Source organism: Mizuhopecten yessoensis, unplaced genomic scaffold (assembly GCF_002113885.1).
Source record: "Mizuhopecten yessoensis strain PY_sf001 unplaced genomic scaffold, ASM211388v2 scaffold9023, whole genome shotgun sequence".
Lineage (NCBI taxonomy): Eukaryota > Metazoa > Mollusca > Bivalvia > Pectinida > Pectinidae > Mizuhopecten > Mizuhopecten yessoensis.
In genome coordinates, this window is record NW_018407840.1 from 1,261,559 (window position 1) to 1,281,640 (window position 20,082).

At 34.6% G+C, this 20,082-nt stretch overlaps 1 protein-coding gene across 1 annotated transcript in view; it reads left to right on the top strand.

Moving 5' to 3' along the window:
* Positions 1-16,285, top strand: part of LOC110457095 — a 38,130-nt gene extending 21,845 nt beyond the window's left edge. The window contains exons 29-51 of the mRNA XM_021508195.1: positions 167-268; positions 1,363-1,464; positions 1,841-1,948; positions 2,156-2,388; positions 2,555-2,666; positions 2,873-2,977; positions 3,468-3,569; positions 4,745-4,846; positions 5,816-5,917; positions 6,575-6,676; positions 6,985-7,092; positions 7,292-7,524; positions 7,688-7,799; positions 8,006-8,110; positions 8,916-9,017; positions 10,810-10,911; positions 11,304-11,411; positions 11,606-11,838; positions 12,030-12,147; positions 12,401-12,502; positions 12,956-13,057; positions 14,918-15,022; positions 15,878-16,285. Of these exons, the coding sequence (XP_021363870.1) occupies positions 167-268; positions 1,363-1,464; positions 1,841-1,948; positions 2,156-2,388; positions 2,555-2,666; positions 2,873-2,977; positions 3,468-3,569; positions 4,745-4,846; positions 5,816-5,917; positions 6,575-6,676; positions 6,985-7,092; positions 7,292-7,524; positions 7,688-7,799; positions 8,006-8,110; positions 8,916-9,017; positions 10,810-10,911; positions 11,304-11,411; positions 11,606-11,838; positions 12,030-12,147; positions 12,401-12,502; positions 12,956-13,057; positions 14,918-15,022; positions 15,878-16,200 (3,023 nt within the window). The 3' untranslated portion in view covers positions 16,201-16,285. The remainder of the gene's footprint in view (positions 1-166; positions 269-1,362; positions 1,465-1,840; positions 1,949-2,155; positions 2,389-2,554; positions 2,667-2,872; positions 2,978-3,467; positions 3,570-4,744; positions 4,847-5,815; positions 5,918-6,574; positions 6,677-6,984; positions 7,093-7,291; positions 7,525-7,687; positions 7,800-8,005; positions 8,111-8,915; positions 9,018-10,809; positions 10,912-11,303; positions 11,412-11,605; positions 11,839-12,029; positions 12,148-12,400; positions 12,503-12,955; positions 13,058-14,917; positions 15,023-15,877) is intronic.
* Positions 16,286-20,082: the final 3,797 nt, after the last annotated feature.

Consider the following 20,082-nt stretch of genomic DNA (forward strand, 5'->3'; position numbering starts at 1 on the left):
CAATTTAACGAAACTTGTTTCAAATAAAATATCAAAAAAATCAAATATACGTTCTATAACATATAGAACACAGATTCGCAGATTCGTGCAAAGTACACAGCTTTCTTTGGAAAATACCATAAAACCCCAACAATCCCGGTCACTTCTTAATCTAACATATTTGCAGTGCCATGCGGGGGACCATGTGGACCTAATGAAAGATGTGACAGAGTCACTAACCAATGTGTCTGTATCGAGCGATACTATAAATACCACGGATCTTGTGTCAGTAAGTACATACATAACCTGTATTGATCTTGCCTATCGTTATATTCTTTTTAGATATCGTTACATACAGGATACACTGAAATGCAATCAAATCATATTTTAAACTTTCACCAAAACTGAATTTTTGAAGACAGTTATTATCCGATGTAAGTCAAAAAAACATAAAAGATTTCAATTCTACAAACAAAAGTGAAAATTAGTAAAATTCTGTCGTTATCGGCAATATGGTCTAGAGCGTTTGAATACCTTCATCTTAAATGTGGTGACAGTAGTGGGTTCGATGTTCATAAATAAGGACATTAATGTTTGATTTTAATCACGTTCTTGGAATCACTGAACAAGTGATTCTGTGCAGTCCTCTATAGTTGTGTAAAAAGGTCGTGTATAATGTGATATGTTTGTGCAGCTGAAACAAATTTATATTTTAGAGGATTTGTAGGATTACTAGAATACTGAAGCTTTAACAATTATGTAATTCGACCAGAAAATGATTCGACTTTGGCAAATTATGAACAAAAATACCAGAGAAATATGGCCAGGTTTTCAGGAATGGTATTCGTTCTCTGGTTCAGCAACTTTCTATTAAACTGTTAAGTTCAAATCGAAAACGATGTTGTTGTTTTCCCGTCCTTAGTGTATACGAAGTTGTTTTTAGTTTCGATTCCTTGTTGTACGCTTCTTTTCTGCTCAATACTATCAATAAAACGCGCTTGTTGGAATTATTGCTGAAATCCCAACCATGCTGTTTCATACCTTTTTTCCAGTTTTCATTGTATTTAATATTTAAACAGAAATTCTTACCACAATTGTATTCGCTCTGCATGTTACATTCCTATTATTTAATGTCAATACTTGTTTGTATATACACACATAAACTATTGTTATTATTAATGATCGATATATTATTGAATCTCAACATAACTTCTTTTGAAAGCTATGGTGTGTGTTAAACTGGACACTTTGAATATTCGAGCTATCAAGTGCAATGTTCAATATTAGGAATGCACTTTAAAAAGTGAAAGTGTAAAGGTATCTACGATAAGACGAAAGCATGTCGATCATCAAATTCTTTAAAAATACATGTTCATGTAACAGTACCATGCGGAGGACCGTGTGGACCCAACGCACAATGCGATAGAGTCAGCAACCAGTGTGTATGTAATACAGGCTACATCCGATTCCACGGATTATGTACTCGTAAGTAAATCACTCAGAAAAAATTGTTATGACATGTTCCTGTACCTCTATGGATTTCATCAATTATCGAAATCAAATAAATTGACTTGAACCCGCTGTTTGACAAAGATAGTCCGACAATGGAAAATATATGCATTCATAAAGCATTATGTAATATCTTTCTGTTCATCCTTTTTTGACATATATTATCATAAGATTATTTAAAAATGATATATAACGGCTAACTGGTACTTTAAATTGTTGTTAGTTAATCTAATTTTCTTGTTATTCGTCACAGTTTGATCAAATCCCATTCATGAGGATTAGCAAACTGTAAGAAAATGCAATTTAATGTAACGGCCACAAATGAATTTCAAAAGTACAATACATGTTACAGTCCCATGTGGAGGAAAATGTCCACCCAATGCTGTATGTAGCAGTTCAGACAACAGATGTCATTGCAAGCCAGGTTTCTTAGGAGATCCATACCAGGGTGGATGTCATCGTACGTATTTTTAACATCAGTGATTTGTAGCTCATAGTTTAGATACTATTTATTTTGGCTTGGGTAAAAAAGCGTACACATGTTTATTCATGCATAGATTAGTTCCTAAATCTAGTAGTAAACTTCCTATTTAGTTCTCACAGTATTCTTGGAATTAATGTTAGTGATGTCCCGACATGTTGATTGAGATTTGAAAGTGTATTTCAGTTCGCAGTGTTGTACAGTTTGTCCAAATAACCTACTCTGTGAGTGAAAGTGCTGGAACGGTATCGCTACAACTGTCAAGAACAGGAGGGTTGTTTGGCTCAGTGACGGTGTCTTGGTCTACCCATGATGGAACTGCTCGTTACCCAAGTGACTTCTCCCGAAACAGCGGAGTAGCTACCTTCGGAAATGGTCAGAGCACGACGACATTTTCTATTGGAGTTGTCAACGACCAGGTAACGTATATCATTGTTTGTGATAAGGATGTAGTAATTTGTCGTTAACGTTAATTTGCGATGAATATTAATAACATAACAAATATTGTGTCCTTATAGACCATATATATTTGTGTGTTGGTTTTGCATTGAAATGAAACAAAACCCGTTTTTGTTGAACTTTCAGATATACGAGTCCAGTGAAAGTTTCACAGTAATTTTGTCAGTTGCTGCATCCTCAACCATCGTGGTAATCGGATCACGAAGAGAGGCAACAGTCACCATCACGAATGATGACAGTAAGTAGGATTTTGATTATTCAGTTACTATTTTTTGAGTGAAACATTCAGTTAATCAAACAGGTTAAATCAGATGTTTCACGATAATAAAGGTTTAATTTCAATAAAACATTGTTTGCGTACGATGGATTTATCATGACATAGTAGCATGTTTAAGCAGCTAAAATGAAACCCGTGCTTGATATGCATGGAATCTCTACGTACAGAACCATGTGGTGGCCCATGTGGACCTAATGCCCGTTGTGACCTGACTACGCAGAAATGTATATGTAACCAAGGTTACATCCGTTTCCACGGCAACACGTGTCAATGTAAGTATTGCATATGGATTTAATTTTTTACTATAAAGCGTTCTCCAGTGAGCCCGTTAATTTTCCTTAGTTTTACTTTCGAAACTGTAATCTCAAGTGGTGAATCAAGTACTTCATTTTTACAAAGTTTTTCTAAGTTCATACCTTAGGATTGACAAATGAAAATTTGTGAATTTCAAGTTTCTAAAAATATCTGATTTTGATGATTGGCCATGCCCACCTTTCACCCACGGTACCGGTAATGCCAATGAACATGTCTGCGTTTATTAATATTTCGATCAAATAGACAATGTTTCAAATGAAAATGTCAAAAGGATCAGAGTTACATTCTATGACACATAGAACACGAATTCGCAGATAAATGTAAAGTCCACAGTATTTCTTTCGGAAAATATAGTTCAACCCCAACAACAGTCTTGATTATTTCTATATTTGCTAAATGAATCAGCGACTATGTTATGCTTGTTTTCTGCATATGTGACGTTTGTAGTGCCATGCGGAGGATCATGTGGACCCAATGAAAGATGTGACAGTGTCACTAACCAATGTGTCTGTATCGAGCGATACTATAAATACCACGGATCATGTGTCAGTAAGTATATATACATAACCTATATTAATGTTACCTATCTTTGTAAACCTGTTAGATACCCATACAAACCTATTACACTACAATGCAATCAAACCGTATTGTGTTTGCTTTTTTATATATAATTTAATAAAAAATGTATATTTAAAGATTGAACTATCCAATGAAAGGCAAAAACCCATGAACGAATTTCAACTCTACCATTTATAGCTTCAAACGCAAAATTTAGATTCTGCGAAATATAGTACAAGCCTAACCTGATAGGTCATAGTTCCAAAACGGTTGACAGTCTTCTCAAATAAATATGATGACAGTAATGCTTTTGATTTGTGAAAATACTGTTATTTGTGGTTGACCTTTAAATGCGGTCTTGAAGTAACTGAACATGCTGTTTTGTGGAGCTCTCTGTGTTGTAATCGGTTTGCTTTTGTATTTTGACCTGAAATATAACTCCATGTTTGAAAACGGTTAAACTCTGGTGTACGAAAAAATTAAGTGTCTTGAAATAACTGAATATTTTGCTCTGTACAACTCTCGGTTATTGTATCAAATTTTCTTGTAAAATGTTATGTGATATGTTTTTGATTTTAAACAAACTAAAATGCAGGATGTTTGTAGAATATATAAAGGATAGTGAAACATTAACAAACATGTTATTCGAATTAAGATTGAATAGATAAGGCAAAATGTGAAGATAAAAAAATCTGGAAATTCAAACCATATTTTTCGGAGTGATCATCGTCTTTTGCATAACATTCATTTTATTAAATCGCTGTGTTCAAGTAAAAAATGAAAACTAGTTTTCCATTGTGTTTTATTTCATCCTCAGTTTATATGATTTTTTTCCATTTCGACATACGGATTCGATTCCTTGTTGTTCGTTTCTTTCTGTTAGATATAACTTATAAATGGAGCATACTTGATTGATGAAATCCCTTGCCTCGTATTATTATATCAGTTCATATTGTTTAGTTATATTAACATTTGAACAGACAAAGCTATTACTATTAAGATTGTATTGATATATTGTTTTCGAAATACAATAAATGTGGACATCTTGGTACTTTGAACATACTATCTATCCAGTTAAATGTTCAAAATTTACTGAAAAGGTATTTATGATAGGTTGAAAGCGTGGCAAACATACGATTCTTTAAAATTACATGTTCATGTTACAGTACCATGCGGAGGACCGTGTGGACTCAACGCACGATGCGATAGAGTCAGCAACCAGTGTGTCTGTAATACAGGCTACATCCGATTCCACGGATCATGTACTCGTAAGTATATCACAGAATCAGATGTCATATAATGGAGTATAAGGAATGTGTTCCTGTACCTCTATAGACTTCGTCATTCATCAAATTAAGATAAATTCTCTTGAATCAACTGTCTGACAAAGATGGTCTCATAATTGTCAATTTGTGCTTCCATCTAGCAATAGACAATGTCTAGCGGTAAATCCATTTCATTGACATACTTATGTAATCATATGATAATTGGAAACTTGAATTTCATATTAAAGATGTCGATAAAATTGATATAACTTTTTATTACATCATGCACTGTGTTATCCAGTGATCATCCCATGCCATATAGTTTGCGTATTAGCCAATGTAATATACCTTTTAGCCCTGTGATTCGTTGTAAGTTTCCATTGTTTCAATTGTGACGTCACACTTAGGACAAGTACAGGACGTCACAGACTAACGCACTGGAGTCAAAATGGCGGTGTTTTACATTTCAAGGTTGCATACAAATTGTCGTTTAACACGAATAAATGCCCCAACTTTAATTATGTGATAAGAGGATATTAAACTCGCTTCATTTCATATGAAATTTGATGAAACTCGTCACGAATGTTTCATTTAATATGATATTGAAACTCGTGTGAGATCCTACATATCAGATCATATTGTCGTTCGTCGCAGTTTGATAGATCCCGTTCAAGGAGATAATCAAGCTGTAACAAATGTAAACGTAATCTGACCGTAAACAGGTTTATTTCTTTATGATATCATTTTTTTTATATCAAAATGAAAATGTAAGATATTTGTATATGTCTACCTAAATTCCTGCTTTGCCCATAATGCCGACAGATATGAATGGAAATTATTTCAAATAAGATATCAAAAAGTTTAGATATACATTCTTTAACAAATACAACACGGATACGCAGATTAATGCAAATTGTACAGAAAACAACCCCCCAAAAATCCTGACTATTCCTTATTTCAACACATTTGTAGTGCCATGTGGAGGACAATGTGGACCCAATGAAAGATGTGACAAAGGCAGTAACCAATGTGTCTGTATCGAGCATTACTTTAAATTCCACGGATCATGTGTCAGTAAGTAGATGTATTGAAATTACCTGTCATTGTGTACCTTTTAGATACCCTTGCAAACAGTATACACCACAATTCAATCAAACCGTATTTCGTTTCCTTTTGTGATATAATTTAATCAAAACTACCTGTTTGATGATTTTGATAACCCTCCGATGTAAAACTCATTAAAGGATTTCAATTCTTTTACTCATTGTTTCAAACCCAAAATTACGTGTTTTAAATATAGTAAAAACCTTAAGTGATAATGACGGGTCTTTGCGGTCGACTGTCTTCGAACAAAACAATTTTCGGAAACAATTCGTTTAGTTGTTGCGTCCTTGAAATGAATGAACCTGCAGTTAATTGCAATTGTCTTTGTTGTTGTATGGTTCCGTCCTTGGAACTATACATAAGCGATTATTATAGTATATGATCGATATAGCATTTAATCGTTATCTTTGTTATTTAAGATTGAAATAACATATGATCTTTTAAATCCGAAGATATGTGATGATATGTTTGATCGTTTCTTTCGGTTCTTTAAACATTCTAGCTATCAAGTGTTGAATTCAATATTGAGAATGTATTTCACAAAGAGGAATATAAAGAAAGGTTTCTACGATGACATTAGAGCAGTTCAAACACTATGTTCTTCTTAATTGCTTTTTTATGTAACAGTACCATGCGGCGGACCGTGTGGACCCAACGCACAATGCGACAGAGTCAGGAACCAGTGTGTCTGTAAAACAGGATACATCCAATTCCATGAATCATGTACTCGTAAGTAAATCACAAAAACAGATGTCAAAATAAAGCATATGGAATACTTTCCTGTACTGTAACTTCAGCCATCTGCGATTCAAATAATGTCCACTTAAATCACCTGTTAGATGAAGATAGAATAACAATGGTCAACGTACCCATTATGCAATATCGTAACCTTCTCTCGCTGATTGACATCTGTAGGCATAAGATAAATGAAAAAAATATTGATTTCGTCTAGAAAGTGTTAACAATTTGATGTAAGTTTATCTTATGATCCCGCGGCCCCAAATATATTTTTCTTAAAATACGATACATGTTTTCAGTTCCATGTGGAGGAAGTTGTCCATCCAATTCCGTATGTAGCAGTTCAGACAACAGATGCCATTGTAAACCAGGTTTCTTAGGAGATCCTTATCACGGCGGATGTCATCGTACGTATTTGAACATGATGGATTTGCAGCTTATAGTTTATTTACGATTTTCGGTTGGAGTAATGAAGCATACACTTGTTTATTAATTTTGTATGCATCAATTGTTTCCTAGATTTCATTTTTTGTTTTTACAATGTCCCTTGAATACATATTATTGATGTCCTGATATATGTTAATTATGATTTGAAATGTATTTCAGTTCGCAGTGTTGTACAGTTTGTCACAATGACCTACTCTGTGAGTGAAAGTGCCGGAACGGTATCGTTTCAACTATCAAGAACCGGTGGATTGTTCGGCTCAGTGACGGTGTCATGGTCTACCCATGATGGAACTGCTCGCTACCCAAGCGACTTCTCCCGAAACAGCGGAGTAGCTACTTTCGGAAATGGTCAGAGCACAACGACATTTTCTATTGGAGTTGTCAACGACCAGGTAAAGTCTAGTATGCGTTGTCATAAGGGATATCGTTGATAACGTAATACTGCAATGAATATTCAAATATTATTTCCTTCCTGACCAAATATATTTGTTTGCACGTTTACGCCAGATTTTGAAATCGAAATGAAGCTACACTCCCTGTTTTGTCCTTTTTTAGGTATATGAGTCCAATGAAAGTTTCACAGTTACGTTGTCAGTAGCGGTATCCTCAACCAACGTTGTAATCGGAACTCGAAGAGAGGCCACAGTCACCATCACGAATGATGACGGTACGTAAGGTTTTGATTATTCAGTTAAAATTTCTTCAGTGAAATACAAAGGGAATAAGACTTGTTTTATCAGATATTATATGGAAAGTAAAGGTTTAATTTTTAGAAGTATACATTGCTTGTGTATCATGGATACATTGCACAGTATATTTTTGTTCACATAAAGGAAACACCGTATTTGATATGCCAAACATCACTACTTACAGCACCGTGTGGTGGCAAATGTGGACCAAACGCGCGTTGTGACCTGACTACGCAGACGTGTATATGTAACCAAGGTTACCGCCGTTTCCACGGCAGCACGTGTCAATGTAAGTAACGATGTCTGAGTCAGTTTCTTACTATAATCCGTTGTCCCTTAAACCTTTTAATTTGCCTCAGTTAAACTTTAGAAGCATAATCTCAATAATGAATTAACCCTGATACAGGATAAATCCCGTACAGTAATTACGAAACAAGTTATAATTTTAACATTATGTTGAATATTTTGCTCTTCTAAAATGGGCAAACATACGACAATAAGGTGGGACAAAATTATTTAAATGTTCAGTTACCGTATACATAAGATTTGTCAATAAACCAACAATCACTGAGTCAATGATCAGAAGTATTAGAAAGCACGCTACAACGCGTTAGCAATATGTCCCATATACATTTTCTTTGTTTATAAAATATTACTCAATAATATCTTCATGATTGGTATTTTTTGTCAAATATTTATCATAAAAACGATAAATGTTTTGAGAAAATGACTATAGTACAGTTTTGCAAAGTGCTCTTTTTCTATATTCACACCTTCTTGATTGATATCCAAATAAAAACGTAAAGTGCCAGGTTTCGAAAAATGCCAGGTTTCGAAAAATATCTGATTTTGATGATTGGCAATGTCCACCTTACTCCCGCTGTACCATTAATGCCAATTAATATTTCGGCGTTTATTAATATATTTAAATTCAATGAACATTATTTCAAATGAAATATCAAAAAGTTCAGATGTACGTTTATAATATAAATAACACAGATTCGCAGGATAATGCAAATGTACAGTTTTCTTTGATAAATACCGTAAAACCCCAACAACAATCTCGGTAGCTCCTTAATTTAACACATTTGTAGTGCCATGCGGAGGACCATGTGGACCCAATGAAAGATGTGACAGTGTCACTAACCAATGTGTCTGTATCGAGCGATACTTCAAATTCCGCGGATCTTGTGTCAGTAAGTACAAATATAATCTGTATTGATTTTACCTATCGTTATATACTTTCTAGATATTCTTAGATTCGTGGTTCACAGCAATGCAGTCAAACCGTATGCTTTTTTTTTTTTAATTTACAACTTTTAGCAAACTGATTTTTTTAGATGGTTACTCTCCGATGTAATGGAATAGCTCATGAAAGGATTTAAATTTTACAATTGATAGTTTCAAACACAAAATTTAGTGTCTGAAAAAAAAGGTGAAAACCTTACCTGATATTTCATTGTTCCAGGACAGTTGACTGTCTTCGACCGTAAAACTGATGACAGTAGTGGGTTCTGTTTAGGGAAACACTGTCAGTTGAGTTTGACCTTTAAGCGTGTTATAGAAGTGACTTAATACAGTTGTGGGATCGCACAACGTTACACGATGTGCGGTGTGCGCACGAAGTGTGCACGGTGTGTGAACGGTGTGTGCACGATGGGCGAACGATAAAAAGCTGGACGATCATTGCTTGCGCACATTTGTGCGCACGATGGACGAACTTTGTGCGATAACAATCGTGGTTTGTGTAAATTGAGGAATGCCTTAACAATTTATACGGTTTCGTGTTTAAACATATAAACTTGATTTTTACGTATGTTTCTATATTCTAGCTACATCTATAAACTTATTTTTCTGTCTATACATTTTTATATTTAGAAATTGGGTTTCGGTGTTTTTTAACAAACTTAATCGACACATGTAAAATTACAACACAATCCCGTATACAGGTAAACATAACCACTTTGTACATGTACCTAGTCCTTAGTTTTCCCCTCGCCTGGGGCACTTACGTAATTCGTCGGGTTAGGCCGGGGTGTGAAATCCAGTTGAATGGGAGCTATAGGCAAACGAATGCAAATAACAAATACTATCCATTACGGTCATACGGTATCGCATATCAGCTCTGTGTGTCAGGTACTGGTCAGGTAAAACTCCGGACACTCATTAAATTGTTATTTACCTGTTCGGCTACCTTGGAGTCAAACCCATTCTAGACAGCCTTACGGTCGCTGTAATACTGTGTAACACGCATTGTGAAATTGTATCATCTTGATTATTGTGATGAGAAATTACAGATATATTCAAAGTGTACATTATCGCATACGAGCCTTCCGTATTTTTGTCATTCCGTAATTTTGATCTACAAGTTATACCAAATCGTACAGTTGTGCGGAGAGAAGCGCACAACGGGGCTAACGATTATTAAATCGCACAGTTGTGCGCACCATGTGTGGACGATGTGCGGACGGTGTTTGGACGATGTATGCACGGTGTGCGCACGCTATTTTTGGTGCGTTGTGCGGTCACACAACTGTGTGTAGTTCCGTACAACTCTTTGTCATTGTAGAAATAGTTAATGTAATTTATAAGGTGAATGCAGAAATTTTGTAGAATATGTCCAGAAAACTGAAACATTAACAAGCATGTATTTCGAAATCAACATGGACTAAATTAGCCAGTCGCTTTGTACAAATAAAAACAAGAATAATGTATTACAACGTGTTTTTTTTTACCGTCCTGAGCTACTATGAGGTTTTTCCATTTTCAAATAAAGGTTAAATTTCTTGTTGTTCTTTTTTTTCTGTTCAATAAAACCAATATAAAGGATCATGTTTGATTGCTGAAATTCGTGGCCTCTTATGTTAATTTCAGTTCATAATATATTTATTCAACATTTAAACAGAATAAGTCACTGAAAAAGTATTAACGATAAGTTGAAATGGTGCCAAACATCCAATCTATAAAATCACATTATGTATGTAACAGTACCATGCGGAGGACCCTGTGGACCTAACGCACAATGCGACAGAGTCAGCAACCAATGTGTCTGTAATACAGGCTACATCCGATTCCAACGAGCATGTACTCGTAAGTAAATCACAGAAACAAATGTCATCAAATAAAGATTAGGGAATATTTTCCTGTTCATTGACTTCGTCATATATCAATATAAATTTAGTTTGATTCAAAAAGCTGTTTGATAAAGATAGTCTAACACTGGTCAATTTATGCTTTCATATAGCACTAGGCGCTATCTTACTGTACATCATTTTTTATGACATGTAATCAGAAGATTCATGAAAAATAACATGCTACGGTTAACAAATCTTTAAGAACTGCTCTTTGGTAATCTCATGCTCTTGTCGTTCGTCGCAGTTTTATCAAATGCCGATCATGATTATTATGAAACGAAACAGTAAGAAGACATATCGTAATATTAAGGACGATACATGGTTTTTTATTATAAGATACATTTTCAGTTCCATGCGGGGGGAAATGTCCATCAAACTCAGTATGTAGCAGTTCTGACAACAGATGCCACTGTAATCACGGATTCCAGGGAGATCCATACCACGATGGATGTCATCGTATGTATAATGTATATGATGAGATTGGCGATCAATGTTTGACTATGGCTTACTTTTAATGGGAAAATGTATCATAAAAAGGTACAGTTAAGAATTAATCATTAACCATTTGGAGCTTTCATTTTAATACATCTAGTTTGTTTCAATATCCACCATTGTTGATTTGATACTTCAGATGTTCTACTCTGTTTCAGTCCGAAGCGTTGTAGAGTTTGGTCAACTAATCTACACAGTGAGTGAAAGTGCTGGAACACTATCGCTACAACTAAGAAGAACCGGTGGGTTGTTTGGCTCCGTGACGGTGTCTTGGTCTACCCAAAATGGAAATGCTAATTACCCAAGCGACTTTTCCGACAACAGCGGAGTAGCTACATTCGGAAATGGTCAGAGTACAACGACATTTACTATTGGAATTGTAAACGATCAGGTAACCTAATTTGGTAGTAATAAGGGATATTGTCATTTTTTTGTTATCGTATTATTGCAATGAATAATGAAATATTTAACACAGTTTGTTTTCTGGTTGATTTAGTTTGTATGCTTTTACGTTAACGTTTTGATTTTGATAGTAAAGTAAGATGAATCGTAACATGAACTCTTTATTATTTAAATTTACAGACATATGAGTCACCAGAAGCTTTCAAAGTAACTTTGTCAGTTTCGCAAGGTTCAAATACGAACATTGTAGTAATCGGAGAACGAAGAGTGGCCACAGTCACCATCATAAGTGATGACCGTACGTAAGATTTTGATTATTCATTTACAATTTTCTTCAGTGCACATTGCGAGAAATTAATCGTGATCATCTGTTAATAAATAAATAAAACTAATTAATTACAAAAATATCTAACAAGTGGTGAACAGTAAGTAAATGTTTAGTTTTAAAAGTAAACATATGTAACGCATACCATACCGTTCATTGCATAATTACATGCTTTTTCGGCTTAAGTGAAAGCCACATATGATGTAACTATTGTCACTACTTACAGCACCATGTGGTGGCCCTTGCGGATTAAACGCTCGATGTGACGTGCATTCGCAGAAATGTGTCTGTATAGAAGGCTACACCTTGTACGACGGGTCGTGTCAATGTACGTATTAAAAGTGTAGTGTATCTTTGGATACAATAAATTTAAACGACTTACATGAATAAAAGGTAAAACCAAATCAAGGTCTATATAGTTTGACAAAGTGTAAATTGCTGTGAAAAATGCTTCATGGTTCTCGTTCTCGAAAGAAAATATATTAACATGGTCCTTTCAAAAATAGGAACCGACTGTAGATCTTAGTAAATGACAACCTGGATGTTATGTTTCAATGTACACAATGTAAACCTAGATATTTCCCTGTAAACAGGGACAGACATATACGTCTGATAATATTAGAAAACAAATTTCCATATTTTTTTTTTGTCATGCAAAGTTTGTTTCAAGATCTTATGTGTACAGAATATCATTATTATTTGCAGAATGCATCTTGATATTTATCTGCCCTACATAATCAATTACTTCATTTTTATAAAATGCCATTCTGTTTCACTCCAGTACCATGCGGAGGACCATGTGGACAGAACGCCTACTGTAACCAAGCAACAAACCAGTGTGTCTGTAATACAGGATACTTCCTCTACCATGGATCATGTGCCTGTAAGTATATATTGAAGTTTATATTTTTGTCCGATATGACTTGCCCTGGTCTCCAGTATGTAGATTTTTTGTATCATTGATGATTGGTAAAAATGTATTCGCAATATAATTTTTGCATCAATGACGCCATTTTCAAAGCTAAAATAGATATTTTTCTTGTGCTTAAGGTATATGATGGGTCGGGTGGCGCGGTGGATAGCGCGCTCGTCTTCACCAAGATGGCCGGATTCAATCCCGGTTAACTGCCCGATCACGCGGGTTTTCCCCGGATACTCCGGCTTCCTCCCACATAAAGAATTAAATCCTCCGCGTGTTTCCGTCAGGTCACAAAAAGAATGATTGAAATAAGTTGGGGAAAAACTGTTTAGTAATTGCTATAGAAATAAGTGCATATTACATATTTGACGATAAGACTATAAAAGTAAATCTAAAGAGATGTTAGTTAAAAAAATGAAATTAAAAAACAACAACATTGTGATACTTTGATGTAACTGAAATTTTCGTTATATCGATATATAGTCTGAATTCCTTTTAAATCCTGAAACACTGGATTGAATTTCAAGTTTTGTAACTGTCACTGAGGTTTGACAAGTAATGATGCCTAATGAAATTAATCAGTTTCTGTCTGTATCTAGTTATAAATCGGCATGCGTTGTGAAAAAAGTATACGTTGCTGAAAAATTGCGTTGAACTCGGGTTCGTTGTCTGGACAATTATTGTTGATTTCGACAGAAATGAATTATCCATTGTTTCTGTAATGAGTGGTGATGCATACATAAATTATGTAAAGACTATAACCAGACTTTCAAAAATGTTAATCATTTCGTTCATATTCTCAACAAATCGAAATCAAAAGCTGATGAAATTTTAGACGATGAAAAAGAAATGTACACGTTGACCTATTGGTTTAATGCGGCTCTTTTTGAAAATATCTCCGGTAGAAATTTTAACAGAACATGGTTGATGACAAAAAGGATCTTCAGAAAACATCCGCGTTTTTTTGTGTGCCTGTGGCAAAAACTGAAATTAAAAATCATGAAGCACCGACAAAGAGATAAATGCAACGGCTATAAGTTCCAAGATTTTCCGGTTATTTTTCATCCTTCCAGAAATAACCGATGAAGGCCGATGGATTGTGACGTGCTTGTGACGTCATAGTATGATAATCTCTGAACGACGTTTCATGCCTGCTAGTACCAAAATTATGTGATAGATTTTTTTCACTCAGAATGTATATTAGATTTTACCTAAATAAATAGGTATTGTTTTCACTATATGAAGATGTTCATGTATAGGTTGAAACACAATTGTCTTTGCTTCAAGGATACACTTCCTGTTTCCCCACTGGACGTCTACTTAAAAAAATTACTAATACTAATAATTATGATTATTTGAGGTTCTTATATACCGCCTTATCACAACTTTGTTCGTAGGTCGTCTCAAAGTGGTTCACAAATTATTATCCGTGGGTATAGGGCCTTTACAACCAGCCAATACCTTTTGTAACTCACTAGGGAGCAAACAGCCGATGCTGCCATTTAGACGCTCACAGCTAGCATTCAACAATTCTAGCACTGCCCAACCACGTACTCATCTAAAGAGAAGTAGACTGGAAGAAGCGGAGTAAAGTATCTTGCTCAAGGAAATAGCACAGAGACATGATTGGAACCCACAACCCTTTCGGTCACGAGCCCGGTGTCATACCAATAGACAACCGTGTCTTAAATATGTACATAATGAATACATTTAACAGAGTTTAGATTAGTAGACATCATTTATTGGTGTGTACGTTTTTGTTGATGTTAACCAATTGTTTACTTTATCTGTCCATTACATATTCCAATTGTACTTACATTACAGTGCCTTGTAATGGAGCTTGCGTCTACAATGCCTACTGTGACAAAGGTTCCAACACGTGTAAATGTAACCACGGACTCGTAGGAGACCCTACAAAGAAATGCGGAAGTAAGTATACAACATTTATGTTAAACGTATTGTGTTGTATTTATTCGAAAACCTGTTTATTTTAAGTACAAAAGTCGTTTGTTGGATTCAATGAAGATGACATTTAATTAGTAGAAAGATTGGCAGATTTATTAAAAGTTGTTTTGTTATGTTTTCGCCGTATTTACTTTATTGACTGGATTTGACATTATCAAATTGATAAAACTGTTATTTTCATACTGTGGCAGATATCAAATGTGATATTTGTCACAGTGGAAAGGTATTCAGTTTTAGTATTGGCCAATTATATGCTACTTTCCATTCATTTCAATTGACGCCGTAAATGTTCAGTTCAGTTGCAGATGAAAAAACAAGACGATACAATTAGTAATTGCGTTAGTAGACTTTTACAATAATATATGTACAACTGTGGTATTTACTTAGATACGTAATTGATTACATTTTAAGCAAATCTTACAGAATAATAGCAGAATACTACAGAATTGTGTTAAGTAGCCCGTTATAAACGTTACACAGCCTTGTTGCTAAGCGTGATGTCATTAGATTATGTGTCTCGAATTCCATCACTTTTTCCATGATACGTTTTTTTTAGGAGTAGACGGGACTACAAAAATGAAATAAACAGAAAAAGTATAATGTTTACCATTAAAACGCCATATATATTTCACACGTAGGGCAGAATATATGCCATTCGTGTTTAGCAATTTTGAAAAATATCGGTAATTAGTTATTTTGTTAAAACGATCTATTCCTATAGTATTCAACAGGAAACCTATACATTGTTTTTATATCTGATTGGCAAGCATTAGATTTCTATCGTAAATGAGGTCATTTGTGTAATCCTTTTAATTACAGTTCCATGTGATGGACGATGTGGATCTTTCCCTCACTCCCACTGTGACCACAGCACAAACAGGTGCGCATGTGATACAGGATACGCCGGAAACCCGTACGGAAGTGTCGGATGTGTATGTAATGGCGGACACAGCGGAGGAGGAGGAGGCGGTGATAGTTACGTCGGAGGAAGTAGTGGTGGTAGTTTCCATGGAGGCAGTACTGGTGGTAGTTACGCCGGAAGCAGTACTGGTGATAGTTACACAGGAAGCAGTAGTGGGGGTAGTTTCCACGGAAGCAGTAGTGGGGGTGGTTACCAACCCGCACATGTTGGAGACTATTAATAATTTAATACGTTAATGACCGATCGCTCAGCTTGATGACCAATATTACTTTTATTTAATAAATATATCTTAGCATGCATCAAAACTCTTGTTTTTGTTATATTTGAGTTTATGTGTTCACTTTCTGAAAACATTGACAATATGAAACAAATTGATTTTCTGAAGTATATGCATGATATTATTATTTTCTAAATTACAAGCCGTGAATGCACCTTTTTAAAAATTTCACTTCGAGTCAAATTTGTTTGCATAATGGATTTTTTTATAAAGAATGTGTTGAATTCCAGAAACAAAGTTTTGTGTTTCAGTCTCTCAAACATCATCTTATTAAATCATCAAATGATTTATATGACTTATAATTCTATGTTTCAACCTAATAAACAGTTTGCAACAAATAGCGTATGAAAATACTCTCAATTAAATGCAATGGAGGAATTGTTGTCACTTACTTCTTATTAAGAAAACAAATCATTAGTATTTCTGCCTGTACATGATAATATAATTCATCAATACATTCATAAAGCCCTAACAACTATAATGCTGTTTGATCACTAAGATAAAGCATACTCCCAACAAAAGCAAACAAATATTAAAACTAACTCCCCTCCCCCTATCACCCGTCCCACCCCCCACCTACCCCACCCTCATACCCGTTACGATTTCGGAAATGTTACTCGTAATTATGATATTTTCACAGTAGTCAAGTTATAATTTTACACATTATCCATTTTTGCCAAAAACAAAGACCAGTAAATATAAAAAATATATAGTTTTCGAGAAATTTGCAAATATTAACCTCCATAAAAATATGCCGATATATGGTATAATGTTTTGATATCTTTCAAATAATGGAGCATTTCTGAGAATCAGCCTAAACCTATACTTCTTAACTTTCTAGTCAACAGATAAACCAAACATGAAATGAAAAAAACATTATGTATCAGGCACATAGCATGCAGTTACACCAGCAAAGAAAGTGGTAAAATAGACCATCAAATATTTCATAAACTTATAAACTAACATGAAGTACAGAAAAAAAAATCCTTAGAAAAAATAAATGATCCTTTCACATTTTTAATAAGAACACAAGAAAAGCATTGACATGATGTTAAAAAGTAATATTTATAAAATACAGACAATAAAATATGTCACTTAACAGTATCCTTTTTGGGAGGGAAAAATTAGGCAGGAAAATCAATAACAACAAAATAAAGTTTTTCGCAAATTGTAATCAATAGTCTACACTATCAACACCGCTTGGTAACACCACTAAAGACAAAGCAGAATCAATACCCTAGGCGATTGGTCCAGTGTCTGGTGATAAGGCTTATGATTGGACAACCAATGAGAGTTCACTAAATTAGCTATATCATATTACATACATTGTATACGCCTGACAGACCATTCCTGTATACAAGTATTACGTAGCAACACAGTTGATAAATATATAAAAGCACATACAGCCGCATCAGCTAACATAACAGAACGAATGAAACCTTAAAGCGTGACATATAATTATTTCTGTAGGGTACTAAATATTATGACATATACTTGATTTGAACATATTTATTGCCCCGAATTTGAGCAGAGGATTAGACACAAATTGTATCAACTTATCAACGCCTTTTCCTCTAATACAGTACATATTGATATTTACATGATAGCATTTAACAAGGCATACAAACTATATTTTACAATTATTATATTTTACTTAAAATCAGTTGCTGGATTTGATGAAAAGTTGCACGTGTCTGAATACTTCTGTATTGATATCTACGGACAGATTTTCATTCCCAAATAGAAATATAGAAAAAATGACCAAAATTCTCACAGGAATGTCCACAAGCGCATAATGGATAATCAACAATCTTAACACGGAACAAATCATTTTTCAAACATCTGCACTGATGCCCGAGCTTCGTATGTAATATATTTAAATTGCGTTCGCCAAAATTATAATAAGATGGTGGAGACGAATTTGCACCACTGGATATAGCAGATTTAAAAGTATTTAAAGATGGCAATGTTCTTATTGTATTGTCAAACGAATTCCGAAGACGTAGACTCGATGGGAAAAAAAGAAGAGTTGCTTGAGGAGAGTCTGAAAGAAGATATATTGTAATCATATTGGTTCCGTAAATTGTACCGATTGTTGTTACCCACTGTGTTTGGCAAAAGGGCCGATAAATAGCTGGGAGTTAAATTGTTTTTCAATTCATATTAAATATTCAATTTTCGCCTTTTTCTCCTCTCTGATAATGTTTCTAAACCCGTTTCAAATTATAGTGAATCATTACTTGTATAAGAAGGCAGTCCTGTTATAACTCGAGCTGCCTCTCTTTGAGCTTTCTCTGATTTCTCGGATTCAAAAGCAGTGAAACCATCTTATAATTCACAGGAATATTCAAAAACTGGTAAAATGAAAGTTTTTTTTTTTTTAAAGCGAATCTCTTTTCAACAAGTATTTGAGTTTTCGTAAAACATTCATCTTTTTCATAACCGAACTATAAACTGCCTCAACATGAGTCCCCCATTTTCCATTTGAATTGAAATGTACTCCTAAATGTCTATGTACGTCTGTAGAATTTTAATTTTCCCCATCAAACATCAAATCCAAGTCATCGTCAATATCGTTTGCATTTGAAAAAGAACGTCGGTTTTTTGAGGATTTAAAGAAACCAGTCTGTATTTCATAGCATGGAAAAGCAGAATAAAGTAAGGATGTATCATCTGCAAATAACCTGGAGGCCGAATCAAGTACATCAGTAATATCATTTATATATATCAAAAAGGGAAGCGGCCAAAGTATTGACCCTTGAGGTACACATGCGTCAATATTACCTAGTTCTAACAATGAATTTCCAATTAAAACTTTCTGTTTGTGCCGGTATAGATAAGTGTTTGTAAACTACACGCTGAAACACTTTACCAACTGTAGATAGTAGGGATATTGGTCTATAGTTAAACGGCGTATGACGATCATCCTTTGTGAAAAGCGGCATTACAGTTGCAAGTTTCCATTTATTTGGATATACACACGAAGAAAGTGACATGTTAAAAAGATTTTCAAGTGGTTTCAGATATAGTTAGCAGTATACTTCAGCAGATGATGACTCATTCCATCCCCTCTCGAAGCTTTCCTAAGCTTTAAATTTGTAAAACATCTTTTATTTCTGAATGATTTAACCGCAAAGATACAAAACGTTAATCTGCTTTGGATTTAATCATCGGAACTGGAATATCAACATCATTAACACGGGTTATGCTACAAAAATAACTATTAAGTAAACGGGCTTTTATCGTTATCGTTTGAAAAAGAACTATTTGTTGCTGGGTCCTTCATTGTAGGAATGTTGTGATAATGTCCACCAGATTGCATAAGTCGTTTCAATAGTTTCGAATAAGATTTTGGATCAGAAGAAGCGTAATCGTCAATAAGTCCATGTAGTTTTTCGTAAAAAAGGAGACGGGCATTTTTTTCTTATTATTTATCTAGTTTCGCTGAGCTTTAGATTTGTCAATGTCTAAAAAGTGGAGTGAAAAGTAAAGTGTTGCCCTGGCAATTTTATGCACTCGATCACGGATTCTCAAATGTTTTCTAAGTTCAGATGTCATCCAGGGCTTGTCGTTAGGTCGAACTGTAACGTTCTTTTGAGGGTATACATCTATTCATAAATTCGAAAAAAACGCCAGTAAAATTGTCACACGCAGTATCAACCGAGCCACTTACAGAAAACAAAACAGTCCAGTCATATTCGTCAATAAGGTCATATAGCATGTCAAAGTCGGCTCGTTTGTATAACCAAACTTTCCGTTGGAAAGAGGTTTGGTAAAACAGGTAAATACAATAACTACAATACAACCTTCATGATCACTTACTGC